This window comes from Tympanuchus pallidicinctus, unplaced genomic scaffold (genome assembly GCF_026119805.1).
Source record: "Tympanuchus pallidicinctus isolate F22 unplaced genomic scaffold, pur_lepc_1.0 scaffold22, whole genome shotgun sequence".
NCBI lineage: Eukaryota > Metazoa > Chordata > Aves > Galliformes > Phasianidae > Tympanuchus > Tympanuchus pallidicinctus.
In genome coordinates, this window is record NW_026294739.1 from 6,190,736 (window position 1) to 6,209,126 (window position 18,391).

The 18,391-nt window shown below is 37.4% G+C and overlaps 1 protein-coding gene across 9 annotated transcripts in view; it reads left to right on the top strand.

The window, feature by feature from the left end:
* The window catches only part of PXYLP1 (2-phosphoxylose phosphatase 1), an 858,650-nt gene extending 841,604 nt beyond the window's left edge, over positions 1 to 17,046 (top strand). For all 9 annotated transcript variants that reach the window (XM_052687073.1, XM_052687068.1, XM_052687074.1 and 6 more), the window contains 4 exons: positions 1,330 to 1,491; positions 2,078 to 2,204; positions 11,721 to 11,860; positions 14,761 to 17,046. In XM_052687073.1, the coding sequence (XP_052543033.1) occupies positions 1,395 to 1,491; positions 2,078 to 2,204; positions 11,721 to 11,860; positions 14,761 to 15,692 (1,296 nt within the window). In that variant the 5' untranslated portion in view covers positions 1,330 to 1,394 and the 3' untranslated portion in view covers positions 15,693 to 17,046. The remainder of the gene's footprint in view (positions 1 to 1,329; positions 1,492 to 2,077; positions 2,205 to 11,720; positions 11,861 to 14,760) is intronic.
* Positions 17,047 to 18,391: the final 1,345 nt, after the last annotated feature.

Genomic DNA, 18,391 nt, shown 5'->3' on the forward strand with positions numbered 1-18,391 from the left:
ATTTTTTTTTTTTTAAAGATAAATTAAAAAATGAATGTTGGGATTGCAGCTGAGCCCTGCAGCTTAAAGGGCCAAAGTCAAAATTACAGTTTAATGTTCTTACCAGGACCAGTCCTGTGGGCAATTATGCAAAATGTGAAACAGCTGAAGGAAAGGATTGAAGTCAGTGTGCCTTGTGGATATTAGCTTTGTCAACAGCGCTAGTAAGGCCATGGAAAATGCTTGAATTCTGGTTTTGACGTGCAGGGAGAGGTTACTATAAATGTTTGAAGTCGCATGTTGTAGTGTAAGAATGAAGAGTCTGTGCTACATTAACACCTATGTGTTCTTAGAACTTGTGTATGTTTCACTGTTTTCTTTGTGTACACAACTCTATATTGTAGAATAAATTCACCTCTAAATTTAGGTCTGGCAGTCAAGGTGCTCTGAATTGTTTCTTATGTTTTCTTCTTCTTTTCCCATCCCATTTTTTCCCCTTCCCCACAAAGATAAATGGTAGCAAAAATACTAAGTTTTCCTCCTGGTTTTCACTTCCAAATCTGATCCTCTTCAAATACTAGAAAAAGCTGGTGGAAGGCAGTGGAGGGGAAGAGCATTTGTTATTACAAGTGTAGTTTTGAAAGGCGTTGAAATTCACTAGTGCTTTCACATCAGAGCAACCCAAAAAGGCTTTGTCAGTGAAACTCTGGCCTGAAATTTAGATTTTATAGAAGCGTGCTTCTACATGTCTGAAGTGCATTATCTGCATTTCTTTCTAATTCTTTTTTGTTATAACTATTGCAGTTACATTTTACTAAATGTATTTTGTGTATATTTTCTTAAAGTAAATCAGATTATTTAAGATTGGCTAGGTAGCTAAGTAGTGGGGGGGAAAAAATTGTAAGAAAAATGATGAACAGCTTAGTTCCTTCAGTCTCAGTCATAGAATCTCCATTACTTTGTTTACCAAATGGTTTGTAGTATCATCATGACTGAGTTGTCTTTTGCATGATGTCCTTCAGCATAAGTTTCTATGTGAGAGTGATGAAGGACAGCTGGACCTGTGGTGGATCTTTTCTCTCCAGTTCATGCTTTTAGTGCTTCTTGGGAGACTGACAGAAAAAGCCAGCTTCAGGAGGATGACAAGCAAAGTTGTTCTTCATTGAGATGGAATTCTGTGGTCTTAGCCAAGCACTGAGGTTGCTAAATTCTGGACAACTTGACTCTGGAAAAATGTGAAAAATTCACAACAAAAATCGTCTTTCTCTCTCTCTTTTTTTTTTTTTTAAAGGCTTAGGTATGTCATTGAATTCTCCTAAAGGTATACTGTGCATGTTTTGTGTCTTTCAGTGCATTTAATCCCAGTGAACCCTATCAAGGAAGATGGGTTGAATCCTAAGAGCCGAAAGAGAATAATGCCTGATTTGCTGACAGAACCTCCTGCAATAGATCCTGTTTACGAAGCTCGTGTTTACTGCAATATTCCTACTATTGCTGAACGCAGCATGGAAGGTAACCTCTGTGCTTGCAAATGGTGATTTAGTGGAAATAATGACTTTGCATTGTTGGTTCTTTATTGCTTGGAGCAAGGTACAGCAAATGTCAACTGGTTGCTGAATTCAGTTAAACTGTTCAAAATGCACTGTTCTTCTCTCCTTTGTATTTTCTCTTATTTCTTGACTTCTGGATGTGTTTCTGTTATCACTCAGTGCTCAACTGGAATTCCTTAATTAAAAGAGTGGGAGTCTTTAGAGATAATTAATATTTTATACTGTTTATTAAAAGTGAACTAGAAGACATGTGTACCTTGCAGCAGCTGCACAAGTTATTTTGAATCAACGCCCTCATGTATGTATGCCATTAACAAATGTAAAATCACAAGCTAATATATCAATAAACTCTGAATTAAGCATGCTGCGTATGATGGTGGTTAAAAGAAGGGTCTGGAAGAGCCGTTATGTAGGTGGAGTTACATTACTGTATTGGCAGGGACCAGTGTTGGAGCAGTGTCATGTATGGCTATTGAACTTTGGATGTACTGTTTCCATCTCACTTCTTTCTTAACATTCACTCTTTACGTTTTCTTTTTTCATTATAGGTTATGCACCCCATTATTTTAAGCTAGTGTCAGTTCAAGTGTTGATTCGACATGGAGATAGATATCCGTTATATGCCATTCCCAAAACAAAAAGACCTGATATTGACTGTACGTTGCTGCCTAACAGGTAACATTTTTTTGCTTTTACTGTTGCTACATGCATGTTTTGCTTTGTAATTGTTTTGTTCCTCTTCAGGAAAAAATTTATGCAGCTTAAAGTATGGTGTAGCTCCTGATGTTGTTGTATTATGATGATTGAAGGAGATGAGAGGAAAAAAAGCTGTATGAATGGTGTGCAGCATATCCTGTGAAACAGGAGCTATTAACTGCTGTGTGTTCAGACCAGCATAAATTCTGTATATTTCCATTAAAAAAAAAAAAAAAAAAAGAAAGAAAGAAAAGCAAAAGCTATTTAATTACTCAGTCACATTTCTTTAGGTACACTTCTAGATATGTTAAAAATGTAGGTGCAGTGTTTGAGAATCAATTCTTTTTCAGTTAACCACGTTTTCTTTGCGTGAGCACAAATCCGTCTCTGTCACTACCGCAGGAAAATTGATAATTGTGTTTTCTGAAAAGAGAAATGATACAATTTATCAGAGATTTCCCTTAAATTAATGATCTGTCTCAAACTTCTCGGGGTGGTGGAGGAGTTTATACATATAATTATTAAAATACAAGCTAAAGAAAGTACGCTATTTGCTATCTGAAAATGACATGTACCGTAGTTACCACTCAGTGTCGAAAACTGATATTTGTCTGTCATTTAAATGTGGGTGATTTCAGTGACCTGGGAGTTGCATCTGCTTTGTGTACGTGTATGTTTTACAAAGGGAAAGGCCTTAATAGGCTTCTTGATCTACCAGTATACAAAGTGGTGCTGATATACCATAAATACCTTTTTTCCAGAATAGTCTGCAATCTCCTTCTGTAAAGAGATAACATTCTTGCTTTTCTGGTTAGAATTATTCAGGAGTGGCTCTCTTTGTCTTACTGGAAATATAATGGCATGCTGAAAATGCATTTCTGAGTATCAAATACACCAAATGTGAGTTTCTTTCTTATTTTGATAGGTTAATGAGCCAAATTAGAATTTTAGTAGCTTGCTGTGATGAGCAGTATTTATGATTTTTATTTTTATAAAGGTAAAGATTAAAAAAAAAAAAAAAAAATTGCCCTTGTGATTAATATCCTGAAATTTGCAGGACTTTGTTGTCTTCAGTTACAGCCTGTGTTCTAATGTAACCCTGGCACGAGTAATTGAAAAATAGCTGTATCTTTGTCCAAACTGCAGTTATTATAGTGGGTGACCCTACAAAAGTTTTAAAGCATGAGCAGTTTTAGCCCATCTGTGCACATACATGAAAGTATTGTAATAAAGTCTTTTGAAGATCTGGGCTTGTTTTAAGGAAAAAAAAAAGTTAATAGGCTTTGTTTGTTCTTAATCATATACAATATTCCATATATATATATATTTGCATACAGTGTTCTGTTAAGTAATGGCATTCCCTAGTGTTCTCTGACATCTCCCAAGAGAAGTTTCAATTATTTCAGAGATATCCAACCCTAACAGTGTTCTGCACCCACTGCAAGCTCACTAATTGTCTTATATTGGTACTCAAAGTAGACTGAAGACAAGACACCAAACTTGAGATATCTCTGCCATAGTGTGGCCGTTTAATTTCTTCAACAAGATGAAAAAGGAACATTTTGCTGATAGCTGTGATAGCACTTCTAATGACCACCCTCGAAGAGGTGAGATTATATTCAGAATAATATACCAAGTAAAGGAGTGTGATACAGATCCCTGTTGGAGTCCTTCCAGATCTAATACTCTGAGCTTACTCAATATATCACGCTAGAACGTGAGAAATCTCTGTTGCAGAGATGTTAAGTGCAAGTGACAATAGTGGATGAGTTGCTGTATTTCTCAGTGTTAGTTGCCACATGATACCTCAGTTTTGTATTTATCAGAGAAACTTTTGTATCTACTTCTACAGTTTCAGGCAAAGAATACAATGTGAAGGCTGTGAAATCAGGATAACTATCCATAAAAAAATCAAGGATGCAGTGCATCTTTTGACACTGCCAACAGAGTGACCAAGTCATATAGTTAAGAGGGCATAAATTCAGGATGTGAGACCAGTAGTGTAGATACCCCTGGCTGTTACCAATTTATGAAGCATTAGAACATCAGTTTACAAGTGATATATCCACCAGCGTTCATCACCACATGAATGAAGAACAACAATTGGTTTCTGGAGTACAAAGCTTATGGATCTTTTGGCTGATTTTGAAAGAGCAACAGATTAAAGGGTGTACCGTTGTGACCTGATATGTTACAGCTCACAGTTCTGGATACAGCTAGAATTGTTAATGTTTCTATCATTGTTTCAAATGGAATATTTATTATTTTAGCATCAGGAATCTATTTACTGTGTTTGGCTTTCAGGCTTATACTTCTTTATGATGTAAATTTGGTACTTGATTGCAAATGTACCTATTCAGAGAATATTACAAGAGAATATTGTATATTACATATACAATATTACAATATTATAATTGCTACCTTTGAACTGAAGGCTTGTTTATGCTGTGTAATTAATTTGAGATGTCTGATTAAAAGTCTGGCTTGTTTAAGCTTTCTGGACATTGGTTTTAGATAAGTATGCTGCTCATACTCAATCTGTTCTTTATTTGACTTGGCATTCAGCTGATGGAATTCATTAATTAAGCAGATTATGCTACAGTCCCTTGGTTTCCTAATGGGTATGCAGAGTAGCCTTGAAGTTGCACTTAGGTTTTAGGAATTATGGATTGTGACATCTAAGCGTGGAATGAATGTAAGCAAATGGATTAAATGCTTTGGAGATTTCTTCCATCCAAGGCTTAAATTAATATTATTATTTTCATTGTTCTAGATGCAAATTTCCACAAGGGAGCTGAATAATCCGTATACTTTTGTCCTCGAGAAAATTGAATGGTGCTAGTGAAAATCTGTTCATTGTAGTGTTTGCTTTTTGGGAGAATAAATTAACCACCTACTTCTCTTCCCTTTGTGCCTTATATGTCAAGTGTCAAAAAGCAACACGTATGCAATGTGTCATCTTTGAATTTTTATCTGAGAGGGACAAGAAATGCTTTTTAGAAAACTCTTCAATGACTTCAGAAGACTGTTATAAATTAATAGCACTCTTGGTTAATTGGCATAAGTTTCAAGGCGCTCTGAGAGCTGTTGGTATTAATTATAAAAAGCTTTGCAACAAGTACCTGAATTTTAGGTTTGATATGAAGAATTTTAGGTTTGGCTCTCAGAAAAAATGAGAAAGTGGGGTAGAGACAAGTAGTATATTGTGAGCTAAAGGAAGGGTGTGGATTTTCCTTGTAGTGAGGTTACAGCATAAGCCAGACCACAATTAGGTGATGAAAGATCTCAGTCTCTTCTGACCTCACTGAAGACTCAGAGAGAAGTTGACTGGGTCACTGTAGAGTTTAAGAATGTACAGACTACAAGACTTTAATGAATAAATACACTCCAGAAGTACTAATACTGTCTCAAGGATCTCTTTTGTAAGACTACTGTAATCCATTGTTGTTTTAGTGGCTCTTCTGTTTTCTTGCATTCTAAAAGGGAAATGGTATAGGCCTTTCACCTAACACTTATTTTGGCGACTTGAGCTTCACAGAAAAATTGTGTTGGGAACAATAAGTAATTTGCCTTCAGTGTGATTTGGAGACAGTATCTGATGTGATAGGATTGCAAGAAGATGTTCATTTATCTGAAGCTTGGCACGTGCCTGGCATGGCTGCATTTGCTTAGCCAGTGACACACAGGTTTCTGGAGCTCCTTGTCAGAAGGTCCTTCTGGCTCCTGCAGATTCTCCATTTGCTAACAGAAGTTACATTTTCACAGTTAAATGGGGTTGGGGGCTGGAAATCCATCTCAGTCATATTAATTTCCGTTTCCATGGGTTCTTTGCTGAGGCATCTAGATCTACTGCAGACTCCAGAGTGCATTGCTGTGAGAGGGCAGCACAGTGCATGACAGAGGTAAGGAAGAATGAAAAGTTCACCTCTCAGTTCTGCTAAGTGATGCCGACTGATTGTTTTCCATTTGGCAAACAATCAAGTTTTAACTTTTAAATAAATGGATGCTTATTAATTGGTCTCAATAATTAGTTTTTTTTTTCCCAATTTCTCTTGTAATCATAATCCTTGATCAACATATTTTGTCTCTCTGTAGCATCTCGTGGTGGTGAAACTATGTTGTTTATGCTTCTCTTGAACTTGTCTGAGTCTGGAAATTATTAAAAATAAATAAATAGTAGCTGCAGATAGTCCTGTTAGTGTAGTGCCTTTCCACGTCTGTTTCTTAAATACACTTCATTTTAATGAGATTAACTTTGTAATTTTCACAAATCAGTAGTCTCAAATTTGTAGGTGATTCAATAGCATGTTCAGTTTCTTGAGTCAGGATAGATTGAATGCTGTGGTCATCACTCTTAAAAAACAAACAAAAAAAAATGTATTTCACTTTACAGTATGCATAGTAGAAATAAGGCTTCAATTGGTTTACTGCTCTAATAGCCTTGGTAGGAAACAATGTTAAACTAATCACAGAAAATCTTTCACAAATAGATAATACAAATGAATGGCAATATTTTTCTTAGTAGTCCTGAGACAAATAGCCCTGAGAAACATGGACTGTTTCTTCTTACTTGGTGAATTAACTGTCCAGTCTGGCAGGGATGATGGAATATTAGACATTTGTCTTCATGCTGTGACTTATTTTAAAATAATCCTTACTTACTAAGCAAAGGTACTGAGCTCAGAGAGCTAGTTTTCTCCTAAAAGAGGCTTCTGTGCACTCAGTCTGAACTCCACTTTATCTAGGAGTGGAAAACCTCAACATCTCTCATTGCAGTTCCTAAATAATGACACTGATGTCTCGAATGGGGACAGGTTGGCAAAAATGTCCTGTAACAAGGCTTCTCTGCTGCTGTACAAGAAATGAGGCTTTGCTGTGCAGTGTGTGGGAACCTAATGTTCAGCTGCATGAATTGAGTTTTCATACCTCTGCGTATATATAATACATGAAAGTAGATACATTACATCTATGTTTCTGAGAAAATATCGTTCCATAATGGCAGTCAACCCTAATCCCTTAGCAGCCTTTCTGAGGTGTCACATGCATGTGCTCACTGTGGTACTCTATTTCTGACTTTGCTGTGCTAATTCAGAACCGCCAACAGATTAATGTTTGCTTCTCAGCAAAAAAAAAAGAAATTATTTCTGTTTTGGTATCTGAACCCTGAAAGGAAATTTCTTATTGAGAGATGTCAGCTCTGTTGCTGGCAGAAATAAACGTATGCTTCAAATAGCTGTGCAATATAATTTTCTTTCTATATACACTAGTAACAGTGTAGCAGTAATGCTGGAATATGACGTCTCTTTAAAGGTTATTAAGACCTTTGTAAAATGTTTAAATATTGAACAAGCAATTTAGTCTATTTAATTTATCCTGGTGTTCATTTGAAAATAACAAAAAGGTATGTTGAGTGTATTATTCAAGCAAAAAGAAGCATCACATTTTTGTTACAGGTAAAAAAAAAAAAAAAGTTTTGCAACAATAAAATATTAGGAGGCGATTTAATAGTTTTAAAAAATAGGCAAGAAATGTTCAAAATTAGAAAAGGTATGGCTATTGCTAGTGATGTTAAATAATGTTTTTCCCTTCTAGCAATTTGGAAATATTTATTATGTTAATACATTGCTAAATACAATACAGCACTGTCATTGTGTCCAGCAAATTACAGTAGATGTCTTTTTATTTCACTTTTATTTTCTGCTGGCTTCAATGGAAATGCAATTTTAAGGATATTTTGGTCTTCTCAACTATACAAATGTGTAATTTTCTTTGCTTCCAGCTCCAGCAGTCCCAGCAGTCTTAGCTGTGTTGCCTAGATACTCCATCTCCTGCGGCATCTGTAAATTGGCCAATTCTACAGGAGGATTCATATTCTAAATAAGAGAAATCTTGGGGTGGGGAAGGGAATTGTTTGTTAGCTAGTAGCTGGAGTAGTGCTGTAAAGCAAACAAGCCTATAACACCCACCAACCAAAAACTCACTTTACTTAACAGCAAAATTTGTTTTCTCAGTTGTGTGGGGTTAACTGGGAGAACTGCTGGTATATTCACAGTGGTGTTGTATGTGTGAGAATTACATTCGGTACAGAGGTGTGTTATCCTGACACGTCTGTCCCTTTCGGGCAGAATGGCTTTTCTGTTGTCTGATCCCCTCCCCTTGAGATACATTTAACAAGTAGTAAGCTCGTATTCTGTGTTCAAAATATGTCTAGCAGTCATGTTTCATTGTGTGCTTCTTCAAGGAGATGCTTAATTTGTGCTTACTTGAAAATAAATCTGAAGTTAAGTAACTTGCATTTACATACATAGATGAAAAGATAAATGAATACACTGAAAAATGCACCTTTTCAAGTGATTGTTGACTGCTGTGCTGGTACAGGTTTGGTTCCAATAGAATGCAGCAAAAGAAGCAGAACAGTTGTGCAGTTTCATTTTTATTAGATTTCTGATACATGTGTTTGCAGGACTTGCTAATTAAGTAAATAAGATTTAAGGAAGATTGTGGCTGACATTTTGTTCATGTTTAGAGCTTTTCAAATGCGAAGTGTAGAAAATGGGTAGTTCAGCCCGCTACATCTGTAATAAGCTTAGAAAGCTATTTGCTAATGACTTTAATTTTCTCAGTTTTTTCCATTTAGTGCTACTGGGCTGTGAAAATAGCAAAATGTGCAAGAAGTAGTTTTGGAGCTCGCATCTGGAGCTGGATTAAGCTCTGTGGTGTGTAATGGTGCAACAGAAAATCTCAACTGATTTACAAAGGAAGAAAACCTTCTGTGTTTTTCTGCTTCTGCTCAAATGTTAATTGAGATATTAAAATTGTAATATACAGAGGTAGTTGTGCGTTTAAAATATAAGTTGACTGCTTTTTCATTTGAAGTTAAAAATGAAAAACTTTGAAAATTTTCTCTCATTTTGCTTGTTTAGCACTTTTCTGATTGGCCATTATACTGTGACTTACAGTAATGTTTTCTTACCAATGAATGTGCAAACTTCTTGGGAATCCTCTTCTTTTTTTTCCTTCTTCTTTACCCTGAAGTTAAGTTAAATACTTGTGCAGTTTTATAAAGTGATATGACAATGTGATTTCCAAGACCTGCTTTATATTGGATGAAGGGCTGTTTCATATGAGATCTCCTGTGCATACATGCTGTGAGCATAGCTCTGCAGTGAGTGCTTTTTCATTTAAGAGAGTTTCTCTTCTGCCTTTTCCTTGTAAGTATGAAAAATGTTCGTCCTGGTAAATTTTGATTCCAGGCACTTATTGATACGTTAGCAGTTCTGTTGCTCCCTCTTGTGGTTTCTGTCTGTAATTAAGGAAGTTTTTCTAGATCCTGAGGATTTTCTATGAAAACCACGTATTATTCTAGCAAAATTTGAATGCTTACAATGAACATTAAACTCAGACTTCTGTAAGAGTTCTCAGATGAAATCTTTTTCAGTTTTATTTTTAAATGGCTTTATTGCGTGAGGAACATCCACAATATAGACTGCTTAGGCTGGAAGTCCCAATAGAACAAGAACCATCCGGGGCAGAAATGGGTTGCTGAACAGTTTCTGATTTAGTTCTGCACAAAAATAAAGAGGTGACTGTGAATCGTTGCTTGTGTGTGGATAATAACACAAACATGTTATGGAGCTGAAAAATAAAATGATGCTTAAAAGTAGCCTTGAAGTGCAGTTTATGTAGTGCTGCCTGGGGACTTAAACCATGGGTTTTCAAATTATTTATCACATTAAGTGTTGATGTTCAAGAAGGGAAATAATACTTACGTAAAGTTCTGTTGTGGAAATTTGGTCCATTTTTTTTGTTGCTGTTTGTTTGTTTCAAAGGTTTAAATGTCTTTCAATTGCATTGTTTTGTTTTGTTTTTTTTTAGCATTTTTATTTTTTAATTTTTTTTTAGCACATCCATACAACAATGAACTGAGTCTAAACATTCATTGATGTGAATTCTGTTTCAACGAGTTAACCTCAACTCTTTTGCTTAATATATTTTTTTCCATTTGTATTCTTTCCTTGCATCATGGGGATATTTACAGTCAGTTGTTTTTACTTACACGTTAAAATCAGTAAGCTTAAATGTGGAGGAAAAAAATCCAGTCTTCTCAGGGGATGACTGAAACTCTGCAGCAGTCCGTTCCTCCAAATCTGTCGACTTGGGTTGGGCTAGCCAGCTTTTTGTCTTGAATCTCTGCATGAAAAAGGCATAGTGGTCACATTGCTGCATTGTACTGCCAGAAATATTGTGGTTACGTGCCATGCTCCTCTGGGGCATTTGCAAAGGTACAGAGGTTTCTTGGCTCTTTGTGTTCCCAGGTTCCTCGGGTCATTGCTGAAGTGTCAAATTAGTGAAGACCACAGCTGTTCTAGAATTAGAGGTCTGCATCTTGTATGGTGTGAAGGAAGCATTTCTAAAGGGGCAAATATTTGTTTTTCTCCTAATGTTCTTTTAGCAAATACTGTATTTGTGGGACACAGCAGAAATCAGTTGTGCCGTGTGATAAGTGTGTGCGGAGCCTTGTTCTGTCTAAGCTGTGCTTAGCTCAGAGACAATTCTGACAACAGAGGAAAGGAGCTAGATGTAGGAGGGCTTGTGTAATAATTTGCGTTGTGTTTTGATTTAAAAATGTATCACCACTAGTGTAATGATATTCACATCTGCAGTCAGAACTCACATTTGTATAATGCAGTCTGATCATGTGGGCCATTTTAGTTATTGCTTTTGATACAAGTATACATTCAGCAAGGTTGAATTAAATGGACAATTTTGTATTGATATTTCTTCAGATTAATCTCTGTATAATCTCTTATTTTTTTTCCAATGTTTTCTCAGCTGTAGAGCCTGCATGCATTAGGTACATTAAGTATTGTTTAAACATTTTTTTCCTTAACTAGGACACAGTGCAGTTTGCTTTAGTCTTACCCATGTAAGGTGTCTGGCAGCGTTGGCCTCTTTCTTCCTGCGTAATGGTACAATACCCAAAACAATGGGCTCTGCTTTCAGTGGAGTCATTGGGAACAGCTTTGTAGATACCATCAGCTACCTGTGCTATTTGATTTGCAGCCTGAAGAAATTTGAAGTTAAGTCCGAGACTGTAGACTGTATCTAACATAGTGCTTAGTGCCTTTGATGGTGTTGTTAAAGTGCAGTAGGACTGCAGAAATTAGAGAGATTTGCTCTTTTTTGAAAGGATCTAATTAAAAAAAAAAAACTACAACAGTACAGTTGCGTTAAAAAAAACAAAAACAAAACAAGCAAACAAACAAAAAAACCCTTGGAAATTATTTTATGAAAGATACCATAATTTTATCACGCCAAGACATCGATCTCCTCTAGCTTTCTGGTATTAAATAAGTAGGATTTCTTTTGCATGCCTGCAGAAATCTTGAGTAAGAGCAGATGTCAGTGGGAAGGAACGTCACCATGAAATTTTGAGCTGACAGAATATTTTCTGTATACTTTGGGAAATTTTCACATTTTGTTTTGTCTCTCTAGGAAACCTTCTCATCCTCAGCTGGAAGCTTTCATTAAACACATGTCCAAAGGCTCTGCAGCCCAAATGGATGGAACCCTAAGCAGCCTGCCTCGTTACCCTAGTCATTCTCTTTGTGAAATGGGAGAGCTTACACAGACTGGTAAGTTTCTGTGGCAGCTTTACATTTTCCTCTGCTCTCTTAACACAATCTGTTTGAAAGCATATGCTCTATTTTTCTTAATAAATGCTTTTCTTTGGGAAAATCATAATATTGGTCATAGGTTGATTTTGCTGGGATAGGAGTCAAGTACTGAACTCTCTGCCAAAAGTGGTATCCATCCAAGAAACTGAACATTTTTCTATAGCCTGCCTGCGTTCTGTTAAGGTCAGTCACCCTTGGCATCTCTTTCAACTTTATTATTAAGAAGTTAGAACAACTTTAATTCATGTTGTCCCAAACCACAAAATTGCTTTGTCACCCTTATGAAAAATGACGTGGTGGAAAATTACAGTCCTTCAGAGGAAGGTTTGGTAATTTTATTGGTTAGTTTGTGATTCAGAAAGATCCTGGAACTGAAGAACAATCAGTTAGTTGCCAGTTTTCACCTGTAAAAGAACTGCTGAGTCTACATCAAGAAGATTCAGATGTAACAAATTTGTTTATATTATCAAAGTAGAACATCTTTGAAATATCTGATGCTTTTTTAGTTTTTCTTTGTCTCCTTCCCCTCCTTTTATTTTTTACTCTCCTTTTTTTTTTTTTTTTCTTCTTTTTTTTTTTTTTTTTGCTTTCTAACAAAGTTTGAATAGCATTAAGGGAACTGGGCTAATAGGCATGGATTCATCTTTTCTGCCTTGTTGATGGATGTTTTCACCACAGGCAAAAGGTAAGGAGAGAGAAAAATGTTAGTAAGAAATATTTTTTTTTTTTAGAGCTCTTGGAATTGTTTATATTTTTATTCAGAGTAACTAGCTGAACTGAATTTGAAGTCAAAGTCAGTGTATTAGTATGGTGCCAATTTCCTATATTTTTTTTATTCCAAAAATGATCTGTCAAATCGTCATGTTCTTGTGCCTCATCAGAAGATAAACTTGTGTTAGGCAACAGTGTCAAGTCTTGCCAAGTGATCTTGGGAAGATTCTTGCCAGATTACCAGGGACTTTTACTGATGCAGCAGATTGCATATGAAACTGGATTCATCACTGCACACTTTATGACTGGGCTAATGTTTGTGACTCCTATTGCCTGTAGCAGGTTATAAAAATGTTCAAGTTAATCAAGGGTTTGTGCCTGTCTGTTGGCTGCTGAGGGAGGATAACACAAGCAAGATAGATTCTGGAGCTGGTATGGGAGAAGGGTACATGCCTTCTTCCTATCCAGCTAAATAAAGCCAAAGCACTAGTGTGAACGTTACCAAGCAATTTGAGTACTTCACCCTGCCTGTGGGGAGGGGGTTTGAAACTAGATCTTTAAAGTCATTTCCAATGTAAGTCAGTCTAGGATTCTACTTTCTGAAGGAAGATGAAGAAGCCTGATGTGGTTTCTTCACTTTCAGGCTGGTTTTTTGAGTTTACATGCTAATTTGCATTCTGTGTTTTCATTATCCTCACTCCTGGTAGTTTTTCTGACTAACGTAAATGTGCAGAGAGTACACATTTGTACTGGGAACCTGACTCAGGTAATGTCTGGATCCACGTTGATAACAATCCTATTTTTATAGTAATGTTAGACCCATTCATTCCCATATTTCTAGTTTCAAAAGCAATATTAAATGACTAATGTTTTAAACTAATTGTGCAAAACTAGCTTTTTCTGTCTGTATCTCAGTTTAGCTCCTAAAATCTGAGAGATACTGAAAGAACAGCAGGTATCTCATTTGTATCGGGGTGGAGGCGGCTCACAAGCGGTGTTCCTCAGGGGTTGGTCTTGGGACCAGTGCTCTTCAACATCTTCATCAGTGATACAGATGATGGTATCAAATGCACCCTCAGTGAGTTTGTGGGTGACACCGAGCTGATTGGTGTAGTCGATTTATTGGAAGGAAGGGAAGCTATCTAGAGGGACCTGCACAGGCTGGAGAAGTGGGCCCATGTGAGCCACATGCGGTTCAGTAAGGCCAGCTGCAGGGTGCTCACTTGGGTCAGGGCAATCCCCGGTATTTATACAAACTGGGGAAAGAGCTCCTTGAGAGCAGCCCTGCAGAGATGGACTTGGGGGTCCTGGTGGGCGAGAAGCTGGACATGAGCCAGCAGTGTGTGCTTGCAGCCTGGAAGGGCAACTGGGTTCTGGGCTGCGTAAAAAAAAAAAAAAAAAAAAAAAGGGATGATCAGCAGTGACAGGGAGGTGATTGTCCCCCTGTACTTGGCTCTTGTGAGGCCCCATCTGCAGTACTGTATCCAGGCCTGGGGCCCCCAGTACATGGACATGGAGCTCTTGGAACAGGACCAGAGGAGGGCCACTGAGATGATCAGAGGGCTGGAGCACCTCTCCTGTGAGTAAAGGTTGAGGGAACTGGGATTGTTTAGCTTGGAAAAGAGAAGGCTCTGGGGAGACCTCATTGTGGCCTTCCAGTGCTTGAAGGGAGTCTATAAGCAGGAGAGGAACAGCTGTTTACAAGGGTGGATAGTGATAGGACAAGGGAGAATGGTTTTAAACTAAGACTGGAAGCTTAGATTAGATATTAAGAGGAAGTTTTTCACACAGAGGGTGGTGATGCACTGGAACAGGCTGCCCAAGGAGGCGGTGGATGCCCCATCCCTGCATGCATTCAAGGCCAGCCTGGTCTGGTGGTTGGCAATCCTGCACAAAGCAGGGGGGTTGAAACTGGATGATCATTGTGGTCCTTTTTCAGCCCAGGCCATTCTGTGATTCTGGTCTTCAAGAATAGGTGAGGCTCAATTTTGCCATTCATAGTTTTTAACGGAGCTTTTAACAGTAATGCTAGCTCTATTTCTTTCTTTTTTTTTTTTTTCTTTTTTTTTTTTTTCATCAAAACTAAGGAGATTATAATCATGTGTTGTGCCTTCTTAAAAAATTAAACAGCAAAAAATCTCTTTCAGGTGTCGTACAGCACTTGCGAAATGGACAACTATTGCGAGAAATTTATATAAACAAACATAAACTGCTGCTGAATGACTGGACGGCAAAACAGCTCTACTTGGAGACAACAGGAAAAAGCCGAACCCTGCAGAGTGCACTGGCGCTGCTTTACACCTTTTTACCAGATTTTGACTGGAAAAAAATTAACATGAGGCATCAGTGGAGCACTATTTTTTGTTCTGGAAGCTGCGACTGTCCTATGCGGAACCACTACCTAGAAGAGGAACAGCGCAGGCAGTACAGCTTACGGGTGAAGAATGGTGATTTGGAGAAAATATATGTGGATATGGCAAAGATTGTTGGCATTCCTACCAGGCAGTTGAGAGCCTCTAACCCAATAGATTCTCTCTTGTGCTATTTTTGCCACAATGTCAGTTTCCCCTGTACCAAAACTGGCTGCATTGGTATGGAACACTTCAAAGTAATCAAAAGACATCAGTTGGAGGATGAGAGAGAAAGACAGGAAAAGAAACTCTATTTCCTGTATGCCCTGTTGGCTACTCACCCTCTCCTCAACCAGACTGTTAATCGGCTTCAGCGAATTGCAGAAGGCAAGAAAGAAGAAATATTTGTTCTTCACTCTGCACATGATGTCACGTTGTCACCTGTTCTTAGTGCCTTGGGCATTACAGAGGCCAGATTTCCACGATTTGCAGCCAGATTAGTTTTTGAGCTGTGGCAGGATGGGAAGAGACCCAAAGAACACTTTATCCGCATCCTGTATAATGGTGCTGATGTCACATTCCAGACCTCATTCTGCAAGGATTATTATAAACGTTCCAGCAAGCCAATGTGCCCGCTAGAAAAATTTGTTAGCTTTGTGAAGAGGGATATGTTCTTAGTTTTTAACAGCACTAGTTATTATGATGCATGTCGTAGAAGACCACTGTAGGGAAGGAAAGTGAAACTGTTAACTTCTGTGTCGGTGAAAGTCTGTATTCTGGTTGAGGCGCGTTTCAGTTCTGTTGTTTGTTGACAAATGATATCGCTTGGGACACTCTTCAGTTTCCTTTTCATTCAAACTGTAGATGGTCTCCAGTAGAAGAACAGATACTGTGGAAGTGTTTTGTCTGTGTTAACTATCATGAATTGATAAACCACGTGAGCTACTGTAATGTTGGACTTTGCTTGATAGAGTGAGAGAGCACAGATTTCATTTCCCTGTATTCCAGAGCAATACTTGCACACCACGAGTTTAAAAACAAAGCATTCTTTTTTCACCATTATCTTGTAATCATGTAAGCAGCTGTATCAGGATATTTATAAAAACTCAGACATCTGTTTGTAGGACATTCTGGGTGCTCCCTACTCAGAAAGCATTTTAATATTTAGGAACAGGACTTTAAAGTAAAGTGCTTGGTTATACCTGAGCATGTACAAATGAGTGTGTGCCTTTCTGACCTCACAGACCTACAGATACATACTTATACGTTGCCTGTGCCAGAGAAGGGTGTACTGGAAGATGTGTGCAAAACTCTGTTCTCTGACTGCACTTTTAGCACTTTGAACAATACAAACACAATCTACAAATACGTAATGGTCTTGTATTAAAATAGGTAACAAACACTAATATTACCACTAAATCTGAATGGGAAATTAGGATTATGAATCAGTTTTACAGTGAGGTGTGGGCTTTTTCCCATTGTGAACATGCTCAAGCTGCCGTGCTATAAACAAATCAGTGTTTTTGGAATTTGATATAGTGGCTGCTTGAGACAGCTTGGCTAAACACTAAGAATTTTGTAGCTGATTTTAGTATTTTTATGGGCTAGGATGCTCTTATTTTGTATGATCAGACTTGTGTACCTACTACACTGTGTAAATTTATGGCACAGTAGATCTTTCATACTTCAGTTTGTAAAGAGCTGTGAAAGGCTGACTTCCAGACATTTTTTCCCTTGATCAGGATGTACAGACTTAAGAATAAACTGTCTTTTATTGGTAACCTGAGGAGTGTGTAGGTATGAGAACTTGTATTCCAACTGTTTTCATCTCTTTAGGAACAGTAAATTGAGAAATAGTTTTTAATAGAAGCGATAGAGATTTTATAATTCTGGAGGGTGGGTTTTTTACACTTCTAGAAATAAAGTAGTCTGTGACTCGTGACTCAGTGGTGCTAGTTTATAAAAAAACAAAAAAACCCCTCATAATTAAGCATAGGTCTCTAACTGTTGATATTTCACTCTCTGTTTTCAGTGCTGCATTTGAATGTATTTCTTTAAATAAAAATGTAGGGACTCTGTGAATTTGCGTGTTACATTTATTTTTACTTCCTCAGTCGTTAGCAGTAACAAGCCTAAGTGTATTTTGTTAAGCTGCTTGTTGCTTGAATAACTTCTGCATTGGCTCACTTTGTGTGTTCCTGTTCCAAATCTGAGAGAGCAGGTGAACACTTCATCAATATCACATTAGAGTGTGTAACTGCTGAAAAAGTTTTCTTTCAGCCGAAGGGATCCACTCTTATTCATTAGTCATTAGTGTTTAGATTAGAGATTTAGATTAGAGATCAGAGATCTCACTCATTAGTCATATGTGTTTGTCTGCTGGAGGGCAGTCAGGAAGACAAAATGTGAAAGATGAACTCTCTTTTTATAAATTGTGAACTAGACCATTTGTCTAAAGTAAGTGCTAAATAGTCCGAAGGGTTCTTCAGTAGTTTGCTCTGCAGAGTGATATCTGTTGGAATTCTGATGATCTTTGATGACCATTTACAGGAATCATGCAGAAAACATCACCTTGTGCCTATTATTGGTGTTTTATATCTGTCTGCTTTTTTATTAACGTGTGTGGGAAGAAAAAGGAAAGCAAGCTAATTAGTCTTTTGTATCTGCACAGTTTATGACTATATGCTCTTCTGAAAGATTTGATACAGCTGTAATGCTACTGCAAGATCTAAAAGGAAGAGCTGCAGGGCTGAGATCCTGTATGCAACTTCCTGAGTTAATTGTGGAAACAAAATGGTGAGCCAACTGCATGATCAAACTCAATGACAAGGTTTTAAAATTTGGCTTACCTTATGATTAAATTGGCACCCGAGAATGAATTTATATTTGAATTTGAGTCTTAGATCTACCTGGGCAATGGAGAAAGGCATATTCTAGATCTGTTAAATACGCTCTTGCAATGGATTGATGAATTAGACCTTTCAAATAGGAAACATTGATCTGAGCAATTGCAGGGTTTTGTCAAACAGAACAGAAATAAATGCTGCTGCTTCAAGGAATGCTGTTTGAGATCCTGGGGTTGCCTTTAAATTGGTGTAGGACTGGGACATTTTGTGCACTGAATGCAGTATTTAGAAACTAGTGTTTAAACATGTTGAGTACTTGTAGCTGGGTTGAAATGTGTCATGTTTTTCCTTATAAAATTCAGCTTACATATGTCTCTGTGAGTGCTGATGTGCAGTCTCATTTTTTGCCCTCTACTTCTTTCAGTTCTGGTAGGTATAACAGCCTTATTTTCAAATGCTCTTTGAACATTGGGAATGTTCTATGGTTTTGTTTGAGCTGTCTGTTTTATGTTTGTATTTGGGAGTGCCCAAGAAGGCAGTTAAATACAAAACATTTGCATGTAAAATAGCACAGATAGAAG